At 38.5% G+C, this 26,416-nt stretch overlaps 1 protein-coding gene across 6 annotated transcripts in view; it reads left to right on the top strand.

Annotated features, from left to right (window-relative positions):
* Positions 1-26,206, top strand: part of Adgrf1 (adhesion G protein-coupled receptor F1) — a 36,946-nt gene extending 10,740 nt beyond the window's left edge. For 5 of the 6 annotated variants that reach the window (XM_048805441.1, XM_048805438.1, XM_048805437.1 and 2 more), the window contains 14 exons: positions 1,041-1,196; positions 2,455-2,503; positions 4,706-4,855; positions 6,113-6,286; positions 7,900-8,000; positions 8,838-8,896; positions 11,798-11,949; positions 13,578-13,741; positions 15,889-16,077; positions 17,136-18,509; positions 20,148-20,189; positions 21,304-21,363; positions 24,660-24,723; positions 25,638-26,206. In XM_048805441.1, the coding sequence (XP_048661398.1) occupies positions 1,128-1,196; positions 2,455-2,503; positions 4,706-4,855; positions 6,113-6,286; positions 7,900-8,000; positions 8,838-8,896; positions 11,798-11,949; positions 13,578-13,741; positions 15,889-16,077; positions 17,136-18,509; positions 20,148-20,189; positions 21,304-21,363; positions 24,660-24,723; positions 25,638-25,726 (2,736 nt within the window). In that variant the 5' untranslated portion in view covers positions 1,041-1,127 and the 3' untranslated portion in view covers positions 25,727-26,206. Of the gene's footprint in view, positions 1-1,040; positions 1,197-2,454; positions 2,504-4,705; positions 4,856-6,112; positions 6,287-7,899; positions 8,001-8,837; positions 8,897-11,797; positions 11,950-13,577; positions 13,742-15,888; positions 16,078-17,135; positions 18,510-20,147; positions 20,190-21,303; positions 21,364-24,659; positions 24,724-25,637 lie in introns of those variants that run through there. The other variant, XM_048805442.1, reaches the window with a different exon arrangement.
* The last annotated feature ends 210 nt before the right edge of the window (positions 26,207-26,416 follow it).

Below are 26,416 nucleotides of genomic sequence, written 5' to 3'. Positions count from 1 at the left end.
CTTATTCTGCCTCTCAGGCCTTTTCCCATTTCTTTAGATCAGGGAGCAGAATGTGGGACAGCTGGTGGGGATGGCAGTACTTGTGTGCCATTTAAAATGCACACAGGAAGCAGGGGAAGGGAAGGAAGGGACAGCCCCACTTTGTTCTCTGTACTGCTAATCAAGGTCACTTATTCCAATGGTGGGAATTACATTTTAAAAATATTTTCTCCTGTGGAGGTGTAAAAGAAATGTTGAAAGGCCTTAGATAGGGAAATGTTCTCTCAAGTCCTATCAATGCTATCCATTGAAACTTCGCAGTGACATGAGTGTTCATCGTATGCCACCCAACATGGTAGCCACTAGCATCATGTGGGTATTGAGCATTAGAAATGTGGCTAGTAAGACTGAGAAGCTGATTTTAAATTAACTTATGTTTTAATTAAAGTTAAAATACAGAGACCCACATGTGGTTAGTTGCTACTGTATTGCGCAGGATATTTCTAACCTATTATAATTTTTCTTTGACACCAAAAAACTTGGGTATGAAGGATTAATTTTGTGACCCTCTATGTGCTGAGTTTTGTTCAAATTATTTGAGATAACTTTAAGTTTGAGAACGATTTGTTGCTAATTACATCAGCTAAAAGGAAGGAAATTTTCTGGAGTGGTTTAGTATTATTTTTGTTTAAACATTCAAAATCTATCCTTTTATTTATGGTTCTCAGGATCTTGGGTTATTTTAATTCTTTATTTCCTGAGATGAAAAGAAAGTATCAGTGAAACATAAGTGCACCTAGTTATAATGTTAAGCAAGTCATGATTTTAAAAGTCTCTGTTTAATCAAATTTGATCACCTAGAAGAGAGGTCTACAACAATTTCTACTAAGCTTGAAAAGACAGAAATTTACTAGTTCCAAATGGGAGCTGAAGTAATGGTGTCACAGGCTATGTGAAGTGGAAAACTATTCAAACAAGCAAGGGGACTGCCGGGCTCAGTTAGGCCCTTTGGTGTGTGCATTTCTACATTTTGACTTGCAGTTCTTGTCTTTGTATCTCAGCCTTACGTGGTGCGCTGCCTGTTCAGTCATAGACTATGTACCTGGCTGCTCACGTGCAGTCCAGGGAGAGGAGAGGGACTGTGGAAAATGAGAGCTGGAGTGTTGTGGCTCATCTCTTTCTTCACTGTCTTTAAGGGCCACTGCAGCTTCCTTGGGGTGAGTTGGCAAATGTTCATTTTTCTTTTCAATCATCTCTCCTCTCTCCTCTGGCAATTTTAGATTGGTTACTCTCCAGGCAACTGAAGCTGCATAATTTAATGGACTTGTAATCAGAAGTCCTGAGTTCTTGTCTCAACATTAACATTTACATATAGTGTCTTAGATAAGTTATTCCGTCTCTTTGGATCTCAGATGACTGAACCTGCGCAATGATCTTTGAAACCATCTTGGAAAACTTGTCTAGTTCAAACACTCTCTAGTGTGGCTTTTTGGACACACAAAAAAGCATATGGATTGACATGAGCAGTGTTTGAACCCTCTCCTTTATCTCAACTCCTTTTCTGATGCTTTTTTCCAGGACCAAGGTTTGAATGATTTCTGCCTGCTGATGACTCTCAAATGTGTATCTCCATCTCAGACGTTTCCCCTGAACCCCCCCCCCCATAACACACACCCCGTATCCACTTGCTATCTCTAGCTGAGCACCCAAAGGGTTCTCAACTTCATGTATCTAAATCAAATTCTTGATTTTATCTCACTAAACTGATTCCTCCTTTGCTGTCTCAGCAGGTGGTATCACTTCTCCAGCTGCTTAGGCAAAAAACATGGTGTCATGCGTGATGGTTCTCATATTCCGTATCTAAATCATTTGCTTTATCTTTAAGATACATCCAGACCCAAACACTTCTCACTGTCTCCATGACTCAACCTTATTCCACACCTTCTTTATCTCTCCCTTGTGTTGTTTCAAGAACCCCCGAAATGCTCTCATTGCACCTTTGCTTGTTTATTTCCAATGTGATGTAAGGATTGAGGCTTCCAAAAAGTAAATTAAAGCATGTTCAAAACTCTCCATCTCCCACTCAAGTAAAAGGTAAAACCCTTTCTGCAGCCGGTAAAGCTCAACACAACCTGCCTGCCCAGAGTTCTAAACTCATCTCCTCCTCCTCTTCTCTCACTTGCCCCCCTCAGCTGCTCTTTCATCTGGGCATTGCCTTTACACATCAGGCATAGTCCTATCCCTGGCCTGTGCACTTGTTTTCCCTCTGCCAGGAGAGCTGTTTCTCCCAGGGTTGACACTTCCTCACCTGATTTAGGTCTTTGCTCAAATTCATCTCCAGGGCAACTTTTCCACCATGCTTGGCTTAGATTTTAGATTCAAGATTTTAATTCATCTGGGAAACTCAAACCCTTATGATGTTCAACTTTCTAAAGCCTTACCATAACCATCTTTTCTCCCTCTTCTTTTTAACAGAGAAATGATGGCATCAAAACAAAAAGAGTACTCAATGTGGAAAAGGCAGGTAAGACTCCATAGCCTGGTATAGTGGGCTTCAGTTCCAAGATAACAGAGTTATAACCCCAGCAGTGCCTCTGACTGGTTGCATGATCTTAGGCACATTACAAAATAGTTCATGCCTGTGAAATGAGAATAACGGTAATTCCTAAGAGCAAGATATCTGTGATGATTAAATGATGTAATAAAAATATGTATCTTGTGCCATTCCTGGGGCAAATTGCAGCTCCATATGCTTCCTTTTCTTCTATGCCTTAGTCCTAGTGATGTAATTCATGGTTACAACCCTCAGGCTAATAATGGGTTGTATTCTGAAATTTAATTCACAGATCTGATGTTTCAAGCACAGAATGTATTTCCTTATACAAATGGTGATCTACATAGATAATAATAAGTTTCCTGGGTCAGTCCACAAAAATTTTTCAACCATGCAATGAATTTGCTATACAATAATGTGCTAATAGTACCATAGAACGTACCTCCACAACACACTACATTTCTTTAGGAGAATGAAATACAAATTTCAACTTGGAATGCTGCGAATACATTTTTCCTGACAGTAGAAATGCCAGAAAAAATATTGAGTTGTTATTATTTGTCAAACACTATTTTAAGTACTTTAATCCTCACACCAGTCCCCCTAGTGAAGTAAGACTATTATCTATATTTTACTGTGTTAGTCAGGTTTTTGTCATTGTGACCAAGACACCCGACAAGAGCAACTTAGAGGAGGAAATCTTTATGATGGCTTATGATTTCAGAGGTTCAGTTCCTCATCAGCGGACTCCATTACTCTGGGCCCAAGGTGAGGCAAAATGTCATGGTGGAAGGACATGGTGGAAGAAAGTTGCCTACCTTTTGGCAGCTATGAAGAAGAGAGAGAGAGAGAACAAAATGAGCCAGGAACAAAATATAATCCCCATCCCAGTGACCTACTTCTTCTAGACATACCCCACCTGCATAAAATTACCACCCAGTAACTCATTCAAATTATTAATCCATTAAATGGATTAATCCAGATTAGGATACAAATCTCTTAATCATTACACCTCTTCTAAATATTCTAAACATTTATGCATTGCCACACAAACTTTTCAGGAGGACATCTCACATCCAATGTACAACATTACAGTTAGTGAATTGAAGGCACAGAGATAGAAACTGTAAGTAGGATTTGAACCCTGTTAATCTGGGTCCAGAACCATTACCTTTAACCATTGACAGTGTGACCAGCATCATTTTTTCCCCTGTTCTCACCTCTTGGGAGGAGATTCAAGCCTTTAAAGAGATAGGTAGTATATGAGAAATAGCTGAGATGATCTCTGCGTCATCCATAGATGAGCCACAGAAATTTCAGAACAAGTTTTATGTGAATGTGCCAAAATGAATTTGGAGTGGGAGAAGACTTCTGGAATTCATCTTCTCTCTCAGTCAGTCAAAAACACTAGAAAGATCACATTAGTCCCCAGAGTTAGGTACAATGGTCATCTTTATTTTACAGATAGAGAAGCTAAGGCACAGAGATAGGGACTATAGGAAGGATTCAAACCTAGACAATCTGGCTCCAGAAACAGCACATACAAAGATCCAAGGATGAAAATATATCTGGGTGCAAGGGTGAAAATATGTGAAGGCAGAGTGAGGACACCAGAAACAAAAAGTGTAGCAGATCTGCCCTTGCAGAAAGAAACTTTCTAATTCCAGAAATAATTAGCTGGAGATAAGGATACACAAAAACTAGAGTCAAGGTTTAGTTTTGTTTTGCTTTTTTATTTCATGTAAATATTCAAAATTCAGCTAATTATTGAAACATTCTTACAGGAGAAGAAAGCGTTCCTTGAAAAGTGGGAGATTGGAGGATTTTCTGTTAGAGCTACTTCAAGGAGACCAGGGCTGAGAGAGGAGGAGGGAATAATGAGTAGGATTTTCTCATTCCTCTCCCTTCAGTCTGGATGAGACAGAGGGCACTGGAACCATTGACCTGGCAGAAGTGAGAGGAGAGACACATATTAGGCATGTGTGGAAATGAACTGTTTGTGTTCACTCTGGATGTTCATGTTCAGTCTGTGTCTGGATGAGCAGAACTCAGTAACAAGCATCATGGTTCAGCTTGTGACCTCTAAACAGAATCTGTTGACTGCTTCTGAGCTACTTCCTCAGCAGTCTTCCCCCAGCAAAGCCAGAGACTGCTGACAATCTTTCTGTTTAGTCCCAGATCAGGAATATGAGCTGTTACTTCAGGTGACCTACAGAGATTCCAAAGAGAAAAGAGACTTGGAGAGTCTTCTGAAGCAACTGAAGGCTCCATCGACATGCTTGTCAGCGCCAATGGAGATCATCAGGGTGAAGACCACAACGTGTAAGTCCCCTCTGGTGACTGAGAGTGTAAGTGTGGAAGGTGAGCTCATCAGCCAGGGTAAGTTAGGTTATGCTGTGGAAACAATCATCCCGACAATCTCCATAGCATTAAAGAACAAAGGTTTCTTCTTTTAGATTTCTTCTTCATGTTTTATGTTCTTGCAAGTTGGAAGAGGGGCCACGTCTGTGTTCATTGCTCAGGTACCCAGACTAAATGAATCAGGCCTTATGGCAAATATATTCATTCTGAGACAAAAAGAAATGGAATACTAGAAAGTCTCACATAGGAAATCTTTGACTTAGAAGTGACATATACTAATTTTGTTCCCAATATATTGACCAGAACTGGTTCTATAGCTTCACCCAATCTCAGGCCAAGATGTGAAATCCTTCCCTGTGCATAGAAGATAGCGAGAAATTTGGCAAACAGCACTAATAATCACAAAAGTGGGGTTCAGAGAAATTGAATGGCTTGTCTAGAGCAGTGATTCCCAAAGTGTGGTGCTCAGACAAGCAGGAGCAACATCAGCATCACCATCAGGAAACTTAATAGAAATTAAATTCTTGACTCCATTTCGGGTGTACTGAACCAGAAACTCTGGAGTGAGACCCTCCAGGGGAATTTTTTTGTGCTTGATAAAGTTTAAGAACCACTCACTGAATATCTCCAGTGAACCATTCATTGCATGCCACTGTGCATGTTTTCACAAAAGTAGCTGGTGACTTTGTCCCTGTCCCTTTGTTAGCCTATTAAAAATAATGATTTTGGTCCAATACAAAAGTATGAACATACAGGATTGGCTAATGGAACTTTTCATCATGGCTCCCCCCAAATAGTTTCTACCTTTGCCATCCTACTTTTAGGGCACCTTGGAGTGGTAGCTTGTGGAAGAAGGGGAACTCCAATTAGAGAGTGGTCAAGTGCCCTTTAGAATCTTTCAAATATCTCCCATGTTACAAATATACTCTTCTGCTTCTTTCTTCCATTGCAATGGATATTTATGGGGCATACATCCTTCTTTTGGATGCTAAGACCAGCCATGCTAATCTTATGTTTGGTAGGTTTCCACTACTAACCTTGGACTGTACTGAGGTGGACATTTCCTTAACTTAAACATATCTTCATCTTGATTTTGTCTTTCTAGCTCTTGGTGAGATATACTTGCTTCAGATTCCAAGTCAGTGTCAAGGATCAGAACTTGGCAGTAGTCAGCTTATAGATGAGGCTTTGTGAGACCAAGTTCTGTTTTTTGTGCAGACTGTAGCAGCCTGAATGGGATCCTACAGTGTGCCTGCGAAGACAGCCACACCTGGTTTCCTCCCTCGTGCCTCGATCCCCAGCACTGCTATCTTCACACAACTGGATCTCTCCCAAGCTGTGGATGTCACTTCAGCAACCTCAGCCAGAGCATCAATTTCTGTGAGAGAGCAAGTAAGCACATTGGAGTTCATTGAACTTCTGGGCATCACCCAATTAAAGGGAAGGTACTCTGGCCCTTCACCTCACTGAGGAGAGTTACTACTTAGAGGGAGATTGGAAGATGATGGCTGTGTGCTTTTTATCCTTGTCTACAGCCAGTCAGAGCTCCATAAGTGCAGGAGATACAGAAATGCAAGTTGACATTTGGGTGTCATTTCAACATCTAGGTACATCTAGCTCAGCTCTGCAACTGTATGATTCTATTAAGATTTAAAGAGAGCCCCTAAAATTCCAAGTAGGCAACTGTTTGAGTCACCAACATTTTTCTTCCTACTTTCTTTTCACTCCTTTGCCAACATCAGTTCTAGTGATGTGAATGCAGGGAAGAACACATGCATAATGATTATGTTGAAAGAACTCTGAGTTGCCAACAAATATGTGTGCTGAGTGCATTAAAAGAAGAAGGAAAGGCAAGCAGGCAGATGTTAAAAATTTAGCTCTGGAAAATTGTTGCTTTAGGATGATTTTCAATGAATGTTGAGATGAACCAAATGATATGGACTCCAGTGCTTAAAGAAATTTAAGAAGCTTCCCCAAAGACTACTCTGGTCATCTTGAAGCTCTGGATTCTAGTTGAGCTCAGGAAAGACTGAGAGAGGAGTCTGAAGTAACTGGGCATCCATGGTTTTCCTTCCCATGACCAAGTTAAGTTATAACAATGTGCATGTATTAAGTGCCATCTTTATGTCCAGTTCTAGAGGACACACAAGTGTTTTTTTGTTGTTGTTGTATTTTTTTTTTGTTTTTTGTTTTTTTTGTTTTTGCTATTTATGAATTATCAGGCTATTTGGGGAGGCCAGGCGATGATACAAGAAAGGAAATGATATAATTTCTTCAGTGAATATAGATAGAAGCCTACCTTTTCTAAGATGGTCCATATCTGGTCCATCTTCAAAAAATACAAAGATGGATCGAAAGGGTATTACATTCATAAGGGTCTTCCCATAGTATTGTGGGGATGTGTATAGATGAGACACATATGTAGATATTTTGGTACAAGAGGCTGTAAGGGAGGTATGGAAAAAAATTCTGTAGGAATTCACAGGTAGAAAAGACATCACATCTGGGGCCTAGGAAAGGGTTTGCAGAAGAGCTGACATTGGACTAGGTCCCAGTTGAAGGAAAAACAGGATTTGTGTATTCAGAGAGCTGTCCCAGTGCAAAGGAATACTAACAATGGGCAAGTAAGCAAGGAGTGTGTCAGGGTTAGCCAGAAGTGCTTTAAAAAGTTTTGATGGGGCAATGCTTAAGCTCAATGCCTAGATGAGGATTTGTTTATTTCAGAATTCAGTGACTATCTTTTCTATCCACCTGTGAATGGTCATACATTTATCTACTTCGAAGGTTGTCTTGATGACCAGCAGTTTCCCATTACTGTTGAAAATACACAGTTTGAAAACTCTGGTTTTATATGTTTTCTATTATTTAGTGAATATTTATCATAAAATAATTGAAATACCACTGGTGATAAGATGTTTTCTTGAGTTACACTTTTATAATTTTATGCGGCTAATAAAATCAAGTTAGAAACTCATTATCTAAAAATTTCTTTCTATTTCTCATAGAGATTTGGGGCACTTTCCAAATTAATGAAAAATTTACAAAAGACCTTTTAAATTCATCTTCTGCTAAATACTCCAAATATACAACTGCCATTAAAGATAAAGTAAGCACATTTTACTTATTGCATACGAATTGTTCACTAAATGCTAACTCAGATATTTTCAATTCAGCATATATATTTAAATACATTTTTAAAAAGATTTCACTGAGTTATTACAGAGAAAATATTTGCTGCGCTCACAGTTGGCATTCCTTGATCATTTTTTTCCCCTAGGATAGTTTGTCAGTTGACTTGCTCATGTGTTCAGTTTTGCTCACTTACTTGAACATTTACACTAAGGATTCTTGGTAATTTTATGATTTTCATGTGTCAAAAGAAAATTTTTACAACCTAAGTTCAATTGTCAGCATTGTGGATTCTTCCATAAAAAAGGCTCTCTTGTTGGAGGCCAAAGCGAGTTACCGAGCAAAACTCTGGGCTTCATAATGAAGTCACATGAAAACCAGATCCATCGTTGCCCCTCTGCCTGAGACTGTGGCCCAGGTGTGGTTCATGAAGACATGAACAAATGGATTCAGTTTAAAGACCTATGAAAATTAAATGGCTTGATTTTGATATGGATAAAATAGATTTGGGGTAAATTTATTTGGTACCAAATCCATACACTATTCTAAGCAGTTGGTTATTCACTCTTTAGTAGTGATCTCGAAAATAAATTTTACGAGTTTCTATGTCTGCATGTGTGTGTATGTATGTGTATATTCCCAACTGTGATTTTAACTGTATTTGTTATGACCTACAACCATTTCCCACAGTACCTCTTTCCTTTGCTTATTTGCTATTTTTTATTTACTTATCTTCTGCAGCCATTTTTGTTCAAATGTCTTTCTGAAGTGCAAGGACAAAGATTAACACATTGCCTTTTGTTTTCTTTCTAAGCTTACAGAAGTATACAAAGAAATTCAAGGTTTTGAGTCAGTGGAGGTTACCCAATTTCGGTAAGTAGCACAATGTCCTTAGAAGGGCATCTCCAGAGCTGTGTACCAGTCCTGCTGAATGACATGTGCTATTCCCAGGTGACCTTGATAGAAAACAGGGCAGAGCTAGTCTTCCTACTAGGGTTCTTACTCTGATGCTTTCAAAGTTTTGAAGAGGAAAGTCTAGATTCTCCTTTAAGTGAATTTAGAAACTTCAACATTGAAGAACATTTTCAAAACTGTGGTTCAGGAGTAGAGCTATAAAAACACACCTTGGAAGGAAACAGGAGCATGCATGTCCAGGAAGGGGCGAGGGTGGGGAGGAGGGGTGAGGGTTGTAGAGGGATGGATTTTTTCCTCCCACAGCCACAAGGGACATGATGCTGTATGATTCAGAGCCACGGGGCGGGGACTGGGGGGGGGACTTGGGTGAAATATTATCTTTTTGTGTAGATGTCACAATATATCACAATTCAGAATCCAGTAGTCATTGTCTATAGCAAATAAAAAGATATTTAGTAAATTATCCGTTTGTTTATGCTTTAACTCCAAAAGTTATTTGCTTAGTTAACCATGTGTACATTGATTGCCAACTATTAATAGTGTGCTTAATAGAGGAAATAGCTTAGAGGTCAGAGAACTTGACTCATTATTAATTTTTTTTAACAATTAACTTTTTTAAAAAACCATTGGGAATTTTCAACAGCATTTGCTATAAATTTATTATCTCGGGCATTCCCCTTTAAGTCATCCTGTGTCTCATGTAAATAATTTCCTTTAAATTTAGTACCAGGAAAAACACTCCTTTCTTTTTTCAAATGTTGAGTCTGTATCATTGATCATATTTTCCTTTTGACTTTCCTGTTATCCAACTTATAGCCAAAATTGAAACTCAATCACGATGAGTTTTGTATTCTATATTATAGTTTTTCCCCATCTTGGTCCTGATTTTCTACCTACATTTCTAATTTACATTTCATCATGTGTGTCTTATAAACTGTCCCCAGTAATTTGTAGACACAATCACAGTCAAAGGAGGCATAAGCTTATAAATATTAGGATTGACTCTTAATGTACATGATTTAAAAATCAATCTTTCTCTCACTCTCTCACTTATCTCTCACTCTCTCACTTACTTATCTGTCAAACAGGACAGTTAGTACCATGAAACCTGTTTTAGTTCATTAAATCAAATGAAATCATAGGCAGGAAAATGCTTCGTAAGTAACATAGAAGGGTGGTAAAATGCAAAGGCACTGTGACCACTGCTACACAAAAGGACATTTGTGTTTATTGTGAAGCGAGCAGAAGTTTGACCTAGTAATTAAGAATTTGAGCTTTGGAGCATCACGATTTTTAACCTATTAATTAATAAATAATGATTACCTGGCCCATCTTCTCTTTGGGCCTCATTTATCTTTAAAATGTGGGTAACACAGTGAACCCTAATTGCAGGGTCACCTGATTAACACATGTGAGCTGATTTATATTTGATACCTTAAAACACATCTATATGCTGGTAGTTTCTTTGCTACTTGAGCTTGGTCCCCACCCTAAAGTCCATTTTCAAATATCCAGCTGCCAACTTGACATCTCCTCTTGGTTTTCCAGTGGGCATGTCAAACACAACACACCTGCACTAGGCGCCCCCACAACTGTCCTGCTCCTGGCCACAGCCCACCTCACCATCTTCCACATCTCAGATACAATAATGCTGTCCTTCCAGCTGCACAAACTTACACCTTGGAGCCATCTTTTGTTTTGATTTTCTTTTGAGATATGATTTGCATACAGCAGTGTGTTTAAATCTTAAGTACACTTCAATCATCTTTGACAGATATTTGTATAAGCCCTTCCTATGAAGACAGAGTATTTCTATCAACTAGAAAGTTCCCTCATGTTCCTTTCTAGTCAATTTCCACCCCTACCTCCCACACTCTCTACCACTGGTCTGATTTCTTCTGGGTTAGTTTTGCCTCCTCTACAATCATCACCCCACCTGTGGATTTTTGTATATCTGGCTTCTTTCACTCGCAAAATGTTTGAGATTCATCCTTATTTTCTGACTATTTGTGGTGCCTTCCCTTTTATTGCCCAGTACTATTCCATTATATAACTATATTAAAGTGGTTCTTCATTCCTTGAAATTATTCTTGACTGGTTTCTTTCTCTCAAATCTGCTTCACTGGCAAGTTCTATGCTGTCTTCCAGTCTAACCTGAATCTGACTCTTTTCTCCAGTACTACCCCACAAGTTCAAGTTCACTACCTCCTTCCTTACTTGCCTCCTTTGAGTTTATTTCCTACATAGCAGCCAAAGTGATGATCTTAAAAAATAAATACAATCATACTGTTGCCTTTTAATGAATTCTAAAACTTTTAAGATAAAGAATCAAATTCAAACTCTAAGGCCCTTGGTGATCTGGATCATGGCGATTTCTCCAATATTACCTTCTATGTCTTTCTTTTTTACTCATTGAATTTTATTCAGGCCAGTCTTTGTCAAATTTGTTTCCCTGCCCCAGATCTTTACATCTGCTGGCATACTATCCAATATTCTTTTTGTCACTGGACCTTTTCTTCTCTTCCTTTGGGCTTGAGCACTCCTTCACACAGAGAAGCCTCGCTGATGAGCTTTGTTTAATGTGGGGTCTCATCTCCATCTATTGTTCTGGTCACTGTGCCTGTCTCTCATAATACTGAATAAAATTTGGAAATATACATAAGGGTACACGTGTGTGCATGTGCATGTGCATGTGTGTGTCTTGTTTCATTTCTCATTTACCCTCCTTTTGTACTTGAAGGTGCACACCAAGTCTGTCTGGTTTATGCCTCTGGAACCCTATGCCACGTACACACAGATTAGGCCCTGCTTGAAGGAATGAATAGTGCATCTCATTTTTCTTTCCTGCCATCATTGCAGAGAGGGAAGCATTATTGTTGGGTATGAAGTGATTGGCTCAAGCAGCTCCTCTGAGCTGCTGTCAGCTGTGGAACAGGTGGCTGCGAAGGCGGAGGCCAGCCTGGGCCAGCTGTTTCTGTTGGAAGACGGATCCTTCATGGTGTTTGGAAAAGGTGATACTGGATTCCCATTTTTTGTTTTGATTAAGGGACTCCTTTAATTAGTGCATTTGTATCTTCAGGAAGTAGATTGGAATTTTTTTTTCAAGAGGGAATTGTTCTAAAACAGACTTTCAGTGGAAACAGGCAGCTGTTTCCCTCATCTCGGTAAAACTCAACTTTAGCTGACTATTTTAAATCCTTACTCATCGCTGATCCGATCTCCAACTCCTGGTATAAACATCATGGACAACTGATTTCAGGGCAAGCTGTGATGGAAATTACTCAGAAATGGTTTACTGGTACATGTTGAAAGAGCCCTGGGGCTGACACAATTTCTAAATCACAGTGTGAGGACCCAAGAAAAGAATGCATACATCCTTGTCTTTAACGAAAACAGACACATGCACACACACCACTTTTTCTTGAAATAGTTTTCTTTTCCTTTTGCTTCTTTTTAAAATTTTTATTTGGGTTGGCACATGATAATCATACATGTTTATGGGGTACACTTGCCTATATTGTGTTATGATCAAATCAGGGTAATTAGAATATCCCTCATTTAAATATTTATTTATTTATTTTTTGCAATGAGAACTCTCACAATGCTTTCTTCCAGCTATTTTGAAATATACAATATGATTCAACCATGGAAAAGGATGAAACCCTATTGTGGGATGAACCTGCAGGGCATATGTTAAGTGCAATAAGCCAGGCAGAGAAAGATAAAAGACAAATACTGCATCATCTCATTCATATGTGGGATTTAAAAACATTGATTGATGTCATGGAAGTTGAGATGGGGAACAGAATAAGGTCTGGTATTCTATTCAGAGTAAGAGGCCTGTAGTTAAAAATAATATGTATTTCTTTTACTTCTTTATATTCAACCCTAGACCTCTCTTGCCAAGATTTTTGCCATTGTCTTTCAATAACATTTATTTGACAAATATTTACTAAGTGTCTAGGCACTTAGGACATAGCAATAAGGAAAACAAACAAAACCCCCAGCCCTATAGCTTTTGCATATGATATTTCCATTTCCCAGTTTCAGTCATAATAAGAATATATTATTAAGAGCCAGTTGCATGGGATCCTAATTAGAATAAGTTATACTCTGTGTATGTATAATATGTCAAAATGCACTCTACTGTCATGTGTATCTAAAAAGAACCAATAAAAAAAAATTAAAAGAGAAAAGTTAAATAAAGATTGATTGCAATGTGAAATGCTGTTAAAGGGGTATAGAAGATATCACCTTTTGACCACATAATTACTACTTTGAGCCATAATGCCTTGAAGATTTTCTGACTTTCTGGTATTTTCTTAAAGAAAGAAAACATTTCCTAGGGTTGATCACATCTTCCCTTATTTTCACCTAATACTTCCTAGTTGGTAGCTCATCAAAAGGCAAAAATCTGACACATAGAAGAAAGAGCCAGCCTCAAGGTGGAGGCATCAGGAAGGAGTACAGGTGCTAAAAGGAAAGAGGCTAGATATCAGAGTCACACTTCCTCCTTCTGAATTTTGCCTGGGTTTTATATATGAACATATGACTTCTAAAGTCTTTAAACACTACTACATGGGTCACACAGAGTGCTGGATATTCTGGTATCATTTTTCCTGTTTCTCCTGTTTTCCAGTCCAGTGTAACAGCCTTTTCTTTGGATTTGGGTCTAAGAATGATGAATATACCCTGCCCTGTAGCAGCGGCTACACTGGAAATGTCACAGCCAAGTGCCAGCCCTCTGGATGGCAGGTCGTCAGGGAGTCCTGTGTGCTCTCTCAGCTGGAAGAACTGCAGAAGGTGAAGTTTTTTCCTTTTGTGGACTTGGCCTGGGGTTTGAGTTTCACAGTAAGCATCTCCCAGTAAGCACAGCTAGGGAGAGGGCAAAATATATCAAGTTGTATCATTGGCCACTGTGCAGAAGGTGAGGCTGACATCAGACTGTGGCAAACCCAGGGAGTGTGGGCATGAATGGCAGAGTCTAGCTGACAGCTGAAAAGGTCAGAAAAGGTCAGTCATGCCACTTTATTTCAATAATATTTATTCAACAAATATTTACTAAGTGTCCAATGTGTCTAGGAGTTTAACACGATCAGAATTGATGATTTTGTCTGACAGGGTGCTGCAAAGGAGGAAATCAGTGCTAAAGTCTATAGTAAATAGTAGAACAGCAACTGAGCTGGCTTTAGAAGTTCAGCGGTCTAGGAATTGAAGATTAAAGTAGAAGTGTGAGTCAGAGGGCAATAGGTTTAATACAAGTGAGGATGTACACATATCAGTCATTGGGGCAGGGAGTGGGTCAGGCAGAGCTGAGCCACATAGAACGACAAATCTGCAATGGACCTTAGGGTCATTGGATTTACAACCTCCTTCTTCAGGTTAGGAAACAAGAGACCAAGGAGCCAATGGTCTCTCTAGAAGCAATAGCATTGATCTACAAATAGTTATTTGATTCCCAATCCAATATTTGATCTCTTCTCATGCTCTCTTAGAAAGTTTTAAATACCAAGACACAGTAAATAGAATGAAGAAAGTGAATAGTCAGGAAATAGCAGAACTTAAATCACAGAAAAGAATAACCTCAAGATCACAAACAGCATTCTGCTAGTAGGTCTCTACATTGAGTAGTATGTATATCCTGGCCACAGACCTGGCTATTGCAGTAGAGAACCCCAGAAGAGTATTCATCAAAATGTTGAGGAATAGTCATTTCTCCTTTTATGTACTCAATTTCTTTATCTGTAAAGAGAAGTTAGAGAAGGTAACCTCTAGGATCTCTCCTTTGGCCTTATTTTTTGAACACGGGCAATATTTAGAACTAGTTCACCCCAGAACGTAAGGAAGGTACATTCCAGGTCCCCTGGGCAGATAACAGCACTCTGAGCTAAAAAGAACAAGGAGAAGAGGTGGGGTCTAGGATCGTGGGGTGACATGTGTTGATGGGAAGGTAGCACCCCTCCCTTGCTGCCTTCCACATTAACCCAGCACAGCAGAAGCAGATAGGAGCGTGAAAGAAGGAATAAAACTCCAAATTCAAGAGCAAAGTCAGGGTTGGCAAAAGTCTAGTAACTTCCACATTGTCCCTCCATCTTCCCATCCAGTGGGGATATAGCCTAGCATTAGTACTATTAGACCTTACATACCACTTTCTTGCTGAGTAGTTTTTGGAAGATCATCAAATATCACTGAGCAACAGTTTCTGTATAATTAGAATAATGATTTATATAAAGATGCTTTTCTTATCTGATAAAATTTATTTATTTTAGTTGTGGAAATTTATTTATTTATTTTTTAAAATTGATTTTATTTTTAAGTACATGACAGCAAAATGCATTACAATTCTTATTACCCATATAGAGCACAGTTTTTCATCTCTGTATATAAAGTATGTTCACACCAATTCGTGTCTTCATACATGTACTTTGGATAATAATGATCATCACATTCCACCATACTGACTAACCCCATGTCCCCTCCCTTCCCCTCCCACCCCTCTGCCATATCTAGAGGTCGTCTACTCCTCCCATGCTCCCCTTCCCTACCTCACTGTAAATCAGCCTCCTATATCAGAGAAAACATTCACCATTTGTCTTTTGGGGACTATCTAATTTCACTTAGCATTTTCTTCCCCAACTCCATAAAAATACCTGCAATTTTAATAAATATTTCAATTTTCAGTCTTCTTAGCTATAAAATGACAACAATAATGGTACCTCCCTCAAGGATGTTTAAGGGATTCAAACAGTGAATGCCTGGTAGAACATTTGGCAGTGTCTGTAATAGACAGAACCCTGAGTAACAGTCATTTTTTTAAATGACTGCTGTATACTTATTTTAGTATACACAACCCATACAAATGTTAGTACTAGGTTGCCAAGATATTGGGTTGAAATTTGATGAAACCCAAACATTTCTGTTTTCTAGAACGTAACCATTTTTATTTTTAGAATTTCAGCCTGATTGCAAACAGCGCTACAGAGATGGACATGTCATCTCTGGTGCAAAATCTTTCTGTCATCATTCAGCAAAATCCATCAACTACAGCTGGAAATCTGGCTTCTGTGGTGTCAATTCTGGGAAATATTTCATTCCTGTCAATGGCAAAGAATTTCAAGGTGTCTAATTTGACGTTGGAGGTATGGTTTTCCTGTGTTTGCAGGGCTTTCTTTAAATGCTGCATCTTGTAGGAGAAATGACAAAGTTCTAAGTAATGGGGGAAAGACAGAAGAGCCATATAACAGTCCTCATGTGAACTTTGTTCTTTCTCCATAGGATACAGGAACTCATGAGATCAATAGTGTGAGTTCAAAGTAAAAGGGAGTTACACCTGAGCATGGGGCATGGGCAGCACCTGGCTTAGAGAATTATTATATGACTTGGGCTCCAGCATTTTGATACATGTTAGTAGCTTATAATCATTCTTTCCTGTGGCCATAAGCTCTGACTTTAGCTGTGTACATTATAAGAACTCCTTTACTCAACACGGGAATTCATGGTTTCCTTTAGATATTTAAAAATTAATTTAAGATCACACAGATGGTATATGATCACTATAAGAAATGCAAATAAGCAAAAAGAAAATTAAATGATCTGTAATCTCATCATCTTAGAATAGCAGCTGCTGCTTATATTCCAATTATCACCCCAGTGCCTGGAAGAATAACAAGTGGTGCACAGCAGTGCTCAATAAATATTTGCTCAATAAGTGTCCTTCCAAACATTTCAAATATTTGCATTTTATATTTTAAGGTCTGTAACATTTTACAAAATCAGATTATGTAATTTATGTAACAATTATACTTGACTATCATGAATTAAATCTTGGCCACCCATGATATGGATTTTAAACTTCTGATGTTAGCAAAACAAACATCATAATATGGAAATTTGTCAAAATAATGTCTCCACGTTATTACTCAGGAGAATGGGAATGCACCTTTGGGCACTAAAGGATGTATATTCAGCCCAGTGTGTTTCTGAATGCCTTGGGGTGGTCACCCTGGAACCAAGTTTCTTTCCCCAAAGTCTCTGCTGTGCAGAGTAGCAGAGCTGAATTTAATTGATGAGCTTCAATGTGTTCCTCAACTGAGTCAATTTTCCAAGCATTTTCCCTAAACTGAACACAAATAACTATCCACTCATAGACCTCTCATCTTTTTTACTGAAAACACTAACTTTCATCCTTGTGTTTCAGAATGTCATCAATATAACTGATCATATTCTTAATTCATCATCAATAACTAATTGGACAATTTTATTGCAAGAAGAAAAGGATGTCAGCTCACAGCTACTGAGGACATTGGAAAACATCAGCATTCTGGTACCTTCAACTGCTCTGCCTCTGAGTTTTTCTCGAGATTTCATTAACTGGAAAGGGATTCCAGTGACCGAAAGTCAGTATGAACAGGGTTATAACTATCAGATTGAAATGTTCCAAAAAAATACCTCCATTCCTATCAGAGGCTATGTGTTAATTGGACCAGGCCAATTCCAGAAGCCCCTTCCAGAAAGTATCATCAACATGGCTTCATTGACCTTTGGAAACATTCTGCCCATTACCCAAAATGAAAATGTTCAGGTCAATGGGCCTGTAATATCCACAGTTATCCCAAACTATTCCATAAGTGAAATTTCCCTGATATTCTCTAAGATAGAGTCAAATCTGAGAAAGCCTCATTGTGTGTTTTGGGATTTCAGTCATTTGCGATGGGACAGTGGAGGCTGCCACCTAGTAAATGAAAGTCTAGATATGGTGACGTGTCAATGTACTCACCTGACCTCCTTCTCCATGCTGATGTCACGCTTTGTCCCCTCTGCGATTGTCCCTGCTGTGAATTGGATCACCTATGTGGGACTGGGTATCTCCATGGGAAGTCTCACCTTATGCCTGATCATTGAGGCTCTGTTTTGGAAGCAGATCAAGAAGAGCCAAACTTCACGCACACGTCATATTTGCATGGTGAACATAGCCCTGTCCCTCTTGATTGCAGATGTTTGGTTTATTGTTGCGGCCACTGTGGACACCACCATAAACCCTTCTAGAGTCTGCACAGCTGCAGTGTTCTTTACACATTTTTTCTACCTCTCTTTGTTCTTCTGGATGCTCCTGCTTGGCCTCCTGCTGGCTTATCGAATCATCCTTGTGTTCCATCACATGTCCATGACTTTGATGATGGCTATTGGGTTCTGTGTGGGCTATGGGTGCCCTCTCATTATATCAGTCATCACCCTTGCAGTCACACAACCTAGCAATAACTACAAAAGTAAAGATGTGTGCTGGCTTAATTGGTCTGATGAGAGCAAACCTCTCTTGGCTTTTGTTGTCCCTGCATTGACTATTGTGGCTATGAATTTGGTTGTGGTGCTGTTAGTTCTCTCAAAGCTCTGGAGGCCAGCTATTGGAGAAAGACTGAATCAGGATGACAAGGCCACTTTCATCCGCATGGGGAAGAGCCTACTCATCTTGACCCCTTTGCTGGGGCTCACCTGGGGCTTCGGTATAGGAACAATGGTGGATGGCCAGAATCCAGCTTGGCATGTTCTTTTTGCATTACTGAATGCATTCCAGGTGAGACCCCACCCACCCCCCAAATAATAATCTATTACATTCTTACGTAACTGGAATAAGTATAGATAACTCAGGTTAACAAAACAATTCTCTAGTAAGATTGTAATGAAAGCTATATGGAAACTATAATTTTTTTAAAAAGATCTATTTTCCTCCAAAATTAAGGTCATACTGAAGCAGAATATCCAGAATATCCAGACTTATACAGTAATCTACCATAGAGCTTTTAATCTGTTGGAGTTCCCATAACTAATGTTAATCCCTTTTACTGTTACCTCAGTCCTCTTTCTCTTGGGCAGATCTCTGAAAAAACACAGAGACAGAGAAATAAATAAAAAGTACTTGTTGACTCTGAATGGTGCAAAGGAAGTCCCTAGAAAGCAAATAAGCAGGGCCAGCAACTGAACACCAGCAGCCTGCTTTTTGTAAATAAAGTTTTATTGGAACACAACCATGCCAGTTCATTTGCCTTGATCTATGGCTGCTTTCCCTACAATAGCAGAAAAGTTGCAATAGAGATAATGTGGCTGGCAAAGCCCAAATACTACCTGGTCTTTACAGATAAAAGTTTGCTGATTCTGCCACAAAGAATGAGTTTTACATTTCATAGTCAAAGAGTGCTCAGAGTAGATGGATAAAATAATCCTTAGTTATTAATATACATGGAAGAAAGCTTTCAATCCTGGTTTAATGCAGGTATTTTCAGGTTACCTGGGACAATGAATGGGAAGTGGTGGTTAAATGTTTGAGCTCTGGAGTTAAGTATGCCTCAACTCAAATAATTTGTTGGAAGTCAATTATGTGGTCTTATTTGATCTCTCCGTCTCTCAATTCCCTCATCTGTTAAAGGGACCTAATAACAATACTTACATCAAAGAGTAAATGTGGGGATTTGATGAGATAATTCAGCATTTGGCATAGTGCATGGAAATTAGTAAATGTTCAACATGTGTCTCCTAAAAGCAGCTGTTTCTCTGCTATTCAACATAGATTCTACAGGTGGTGGTATAGATGGCAGTCATAAGGAACGTGCATCCAGTGATGACAAGCATAGGTGTTCCTGTCAGGGCAAGCACATGTCTGTATTCTGTCTGAACAAACATTAATGGAAGATTCTCTGACTTGGAGAAGGATTTCAAGGTTGAAGAAAGCCCTTGCCAAGATTTTCTAAGAGCTGTGCTTGAAAGAAAGGTTGCTGATAGAAGTCAACTTCCTCTGCTTGTCCCTTGGGTTGGACCTCAGTGCCAGCTGCTGTCATAAATGCATAGTAAATGTTATTAAATGGCAGATCTAAATAAAGACTGAGATACAGAAGCCAATGGAAGTGATTTGCTTTAGGCTTGGGATGGCACAGTAGAGGAGAACGAAGCTCCAAAGGCACTTACAAATTCATTCACTCAATCATTTACTTATTTACACACTCATGAAAAAGTCCTTGAGTTCTTTGTGTTGTGCCAGGCACTGAGAAGGTCACACAGTGTTCCTGCCCTCAAGGAGCCTGCAGTCTAGTAAGGAGATAGACCAGAAAACAAATTCAATGTTGGGTGATAAAACAGAACTGGGTTACATACATGTGCTTTCTGTTCTGAAAAAGAAAAAAAAATGTAATGTGTGATTTTCTCCTTTTTTTTGTTAAAGGGTTTTTTCATCTTCTGTTTTGGAATACTGTTGGATAGTAAGGTATGTGCATATTCATTTCTCTCTTCATCCCTAACACAGGCCTCTCTATGCCCATCCCCCTACCCCCTCACTCTCTGATGCCCCACCCCCCGCTTCAGTTCTGAGGTTTTTATTCATATAGTAGGAGGTTAGGCAACAGGTACTTTTGTAATAAAATTCTATAATTTTACAAAATGAGGTTCAGCTAGAAGACAGAAATTAAATGGTCAGTGTTGACAAAGTTGTATAGAATTAACCACAACATGTAATGTGGACACTACCAGAAGAGAGAGAAATTCTTTTTTACCTTTGATTTTTCTAACTTAAATTATGGTTTAACAATGATTCAAGAGCAAAATTCCTCTACTATGGAGTAATTTCCCTTTTGCCCCTTTCATTGTTCATTCATTTAAAATATGCTAAAATTATATCTACTTGCTGTGTTTTTAGAGCTTTGCATAGTAAATGTTAAAATAGTTTTCCACATTAGATAAAATTCCTAAGGAAGGACCACCAGTTTAAGTGAAAGATAATAGAAAAAAATTAATGAAACTTATTATTTTCCCCAAGCATTGAGCAATTCTGTTGAGAGAGATGAAGACGGAGGTGAAGCTTATTGATGTATAGATACTGTTTTAATAAGATAGGAATACTTTACAATTAGCATAATTGTTGCACATCACAAACCTCTACTTACAAAGAAACAATCTGCTGTTTTAATTGTACTAATAATTGCCTTGTTTGTACCATTCTCATGGTTAGGAAAACCCTTCACTTTACAGATAAACTTCAATTTAGCAATTATTGCCAATTACTGATGACTAGAATCTGAGTTATTGTAGCCTTGGAAGTGTTGTTCCTTGTTTAATGCTAGTTTTACTTATTAGTAAAGAGGCTAAGAAAATAATCTTTTTACTAGATGGTCATGCCTGTGGTCTGTTAAGTGCCTGTAGGAAATAATACTTAGGAATAATAATTTCAATCTGCAGTTTTTTTCTTAGTATGTTTGTATGTTAGTATATATGTATATATTATATATATGTGTGTGTATGTATATATATACACACACACACACACATATTTTATATATACATATATATGTGTTTCTCTTCTCTATTTCTTTTTGCCCTTATAGCTGCGACAACTTCTATGCCACAACTTGTCCCCACTAAGCTCTTGGATGCAGACACTAAAGGTAATTATCTACTGCTCCAATGCCCGGAGTTCCAGTTTTGCATTTTTGTCTTTGTGGAATTTTGCAGCAGTCCAGTTCTATATGAACTCCTTGGAGGTTTTGTCACCACTGTAATATCCTGGTGTTTCTAAGGGTGCCTGGCACAGGGTTGATACTCTTAAAAGAGCTACTGAGGGAGGAATCGATTGAACTAATTAATGTAAAGGCATGGGAACCAACAAGGATGTTGAAGCGTGAGGTCTGTGGGTGTTTGTGAGTACCTTTGAGCAATATTGTTCATTTTAGTCCCTTGCAATTTTAGCTCTTAAGTCTGCCATGTGATAGGTTTATATGAAACTGGAGGATTTCTGCTTCATTCTTTGCCACAAAAGTGCAGTCCATATGACGATAGTATAGTTTGAAACAAAAGTACTTGCATGCCTATTTTCTATTTTCAATGTTGATTTAGACTTTTTTCTTTCAGCAAGAGACAAAGGGCTTTTCAGAGAGGGTTCTAAAGCAGAGATATCTGTGTTTGATAAAAAATCAACTGACTTAACTGTGTCCAAATGTGGGTGTTCAGAGATTTTTGCCAGTGACGGTATATCCTTTTGAAATAAAAATTAGTGAGGAAATCATTTGGCATTAAGAAATCTTCCTTGGTCTGCATCTCCCACTGGAAACCTCTGCTGTGAATTAGGGAGGAGTGGCCCATGGGCAGGCAGACCTGCCCTATGTTTCTGACTCCGAATCCAATTGACTGTGTGACCTTGGGAAACTTCCTTAGTCCTTTTGAGCTTCAGTTTTCTCAGCTGTAAAAATTAAGTGTTGGCTTAGTTACTTAAGGAAGTTCTAACATTCTGCGATTTTGATTTTATGTCTTAAAGAACGAAAAGTCCTTTGAAGCAGAAAATATGAAACTAATGTCATTATTTACTTTAAAGAAAAAAAGGAAGTTATGGAAAGAGAGGCCTTTACCGAATAAATGAATCAGGACACTCCCCACTAAGCAAAGCAGGAAGTCAGATTTTTTTTTCTCATTTGGAAATGAGAGAGAGAGAGAGAGAAAAAATTAAATAAAACAAAGTAAATGAAAAATGCCTGCAGTGTTTCTCCCTGTTTCTAAGGTCCTTTTCAGAAGGTAGGAGTGAGTGATCAGTGAGTGCTTTGCTTTTTCTGGAATTACACCCTTCCCCAATTTTGTTTCCAACTTGGTGATAAAATAAGATTTTGTTATCTGTTAAATAGCTCATCTATTCTAAAATAAATATTCGTTTTGCAGAAGAAAAGATGAGTATTTGTAATTTTCTGAGGGAGTTTGAAAAGCAGAAATCTAGATTTTGTATGACGAGGTGAAGAAGAAATAAGACTGGGTACTGATAGTCCTATCAAGAAACTCACTTATGAGTTTAAAAGGGAGGGAGAGAGAGATAGGAAGGGAACAAGATGTGGACTCAGGACCAGGAGTGATGGGATCATTAAGATTACCAGGATGGATGGAAGCAAGTCTGTATGCTGGGAGGGATGAACCAGTAAAGGCAGAGTTTAAATACAAATGGGAAAGTGAGGCTAAGGGACACAAGAGGATTCCTGGGAAGACAGACTTAGTAGCAGACTAAAGATAGAGTGACTAGCCACTACTCTTGATACAGGAAGTACCAGATGGATGCAGATAGAACCACATGTACAGATTGGCGTCATGGTGTTGAGAGTTCACTGAGAGATGGCAAAGTGGTAACGAGGTAGGGATCTTGGAAACATCAGTGAAAATATGATGTTTGACAGAAGGGAATAGAAGAGGAAGCCAGCAATGCTCAGCAAGGGCCATCCTTCCAGCCACCAAAACTCTATGTGAACCCACAATGTAATTTCTTTCAATAGCCTCTTCATGCTGAGGCTCAGAGTTCCTTTCTTGGCCCTTCATTTCTCCCAGCCATGTTCTCTATAACTCTGCACTAAGTGGCTCACTCTGGTGGCCTCTACAGACACTTAGCCACAAAGACTGAATTTATAGACCCATCTTTCAGTTCCAGTGATTCAGATCCTGTTGTTCAACAGTTTAGATCCACATAAATTTATGTCTGACATGTTTCTTCCTACACCTGGTAGAGTTTCTGAGTGTATTGTAATCTAAAATTACTCTTTCCACATGGGGCAAGATGCAGTTTTAAATTCAATGCTCCCTAAGATTTTCCTTTAAGGTTATAACATTATATGAGCCTCGAATTCTGGGAAATCAATTGTTTTGCTTTGAATATTACAAGCCTTTTCCTTCTATCTATAATTTATTTTCAGAGCTCAGTATGAGGTAATCATTCATATAACTCAGTGAAAATTGGGAAACACTCACTGATCTACCTACTGCATATAATAAAAACCTATTTCTCCCACCTTGGTTTAGCTTCCCTATGACATGGACTGTAGCGGGGATTGGAAATTGTTCCTTCCAATATTCCTAGTACTTAAAAAACAGTGCCTAATATACAGAGACATTCAATATTAGAAGTGAAATTAATGAATAGATGAATGATATATCGAGTGAAATATGTCTAATCACCTTTATCTTTTCCAATAAGTGCATGCTCTCTCTTTTTTAAATATTTTATTTCAGTTTGATAATTAAGTTTTAAAATTGTTGGACTCTATATCTCTGCACCAATGACTAAGGGATTATTCAAAAGAGAGATAAATGTTAAATTGTAAAAGAGTAACCCAAAGTTCTAACAGACGCCATTTTTACTAGAAGTACTGGTTTTTCCATGGGTTATTCTTTCAGTGACAAGGGTGTGAACCAAAGAAACATAAGCATGATCTTAAAAAGGGATGATATTACAGGCTTAGTGGTGCATGCCTGTAATACCAGCTACTCAGGAGACTGAGGTAAAAGGATCACAAGTTCAAAGCCAGCCTGAGCAACTTAGTGAGACCCTGTCTCAAAATAAAAAGTAAAAAGGACTGGGGATATAACTGAGTGGTAGAGCAGCCCTGAGTTCAAACCCTGGTGTAACCCCCCCCTCCCAAAAAAAAAAAGAAGAAGAAGAAAAAGAAGAACATTATCTCCCTTAAGTCCATTGCATAATTGTTGTTAATAATAGTTGTGAAAATATACAGAAAGGTGAAATTCATCTGGAAGTAAGTTCTTAGGCATTTCAAGTAGATTAAAGCAGAGAAAGGGGTAGGGACTACTCTAAATTCTTGAAAAGAGTCATGCTGACAGAATAAAAGATGGTTAAAGCCACCAAGAAGTCAGGAAATGCAGACCCCATCACCAAAAGAATACTATGAACATTCAAATGATTTGTTTTTCTTTTGTGCAGCAAAACTCCTCAGAGATATCTTCCAAACCCAAATGCTCAAAACGTTACTCAGTGCAAAACAAAGGTAAATCACCATAAAACCAATTATTATAAAAGGTGGGAAGAGAGAATATAAAAACATAATGCAAATACAACTCAATGGCAGCTATTAAAAAATCTACATGAGAAGTGTAAGAGAGTATCAGCCAGCTGTGGTGTCCAGGCCAATGGACACTGTTCAGTGCTGATACAGCAGTATTGGGGATTTGATGCTCAGGGAGACTACCAAGTAGTAGTTTCATCACAAATTATCCCCATTTCCACAGTTAGACACAGGATGTGTGTGTGTGTGTGTGTGTGTGTGTGTGTGTGTAGGCACATGCACACATGCATGTATATATCTGTGGTACTGATCATCCAAGCCATGGGGTTGAGAAGTGGGTAGATAACATCAACATGTATCCTAATGAGAGAAATCACCCCATTTGTGCCAGCTACTGAGCAGCAGGAATGGGACCATGGGATTGTGTCCAAGTGCTGGACATATACTGTTAAAATGACCCAGGGGAGGGAGGAACCACACCTTTTGAGGATTAGACAGGACTCTCCCCTCCACCTATGATACCCATTGGTCCTACATTCATATACTGGAGGTTCATTAAAGCTAAGATTCATTAAAGCTGTTTTATGCATTTGTTTCTCATCAATAAAATGAAAAACTAAGAGACTGCTAAGGTTCCTTCCAGTGATGGCATGCTGTGATCTCAATCTGTTATGTTGTTTCCCAGCAATATCTGAAAAAGATAATACTTCACTTCTGAAATGAGAGATGCCTGACAAATGCAAGCTTCAGTGATGTCAGAAATGCTCATACAAACACATCTATATCTTCCCCTAACATCTTCCTAAAACTAAGAGATTCCCAGCTTATTTTCATTTTGGTCTCACATTTGATTCCAACATGGTAGCAATAATTTTTATCCTGTTTTCCCCCCTCAGGCAACAATGCAATTTCTCATAAGGGAGATTCCTCTAACAACATCATGCTTACTCAGTTCTTATCAACTGAAGAAGGTCAGGAACCATAAAATCAAGGAAAAAAAAGTTGGAGCAACTTGACATTTGGAGTTCAATGTCAGTGAAGAAATTATGGTCACTAGTGGCTTCATCACTGCCTCCTTTATCTTAAATTAAATGGAAAAATTTATTTTCATGTGGTTTGATTTTTTAAAAATGCTACATAGCTGCAGAAAAATAGGTTTCTTTGGAAATTGTGTTAGTTATACCTTCCTGACTATGAAATATGGTTTCCTTTTTCATAAAAGTAATACTATTCATGTAGTATTTCTAATCATCTGAATTGGAATATGAAAATGTCCTGAAGTAGCCTTAGATAAATTGATAAACTATGCTCACTTTCTTGTCAAAAAGTCACTGGTGCCAATTTCTAGAGAAAAAGCATTTCTTCTCCAAATTTTCCAGTTGAATTTGATGCTTGTTTTTGCTTCTTAGGTGCAGTCTCTTAATGTTGAAAGTTAATCAGACATAAAATAAAAACTTCCATTTCAGATATTTTTGTAGTCATTTATCAGGAAGTAAAAGAATGTGATTTGATAGGTGATGTGGCAGTTGTCACTTTACAATGCACTATTGTGTGGTCTGCCACCAGCAAAGTGAAGTGTCCAAGCAGACCTAGTACAGATATAAGGAAATGGGGACCCAGAAGTAAATTGACTCACCAAAGATTGTGAAGCTAAGAAAGGGCAACAGGGAATGTA

This window comes from Marmota marmota, unplaced genomic scaffold (assembly GCF_001458135.2).
Source record: "Marmota marmota marmota unplaced genomic scaffold, marMar, whole genome shotgun sequence".
Lineage (NCBI taxonomy): Eukaryota > Metazoa > Chordata > Mammalia > Rodentia > Sciuridae > Marmota > Marmota marmota.
The sequence above is the reverse complement of the archived record's forward strand: the minus strand, read 5'-3'. Positions and strand labels throughout refer to the sequence as shown.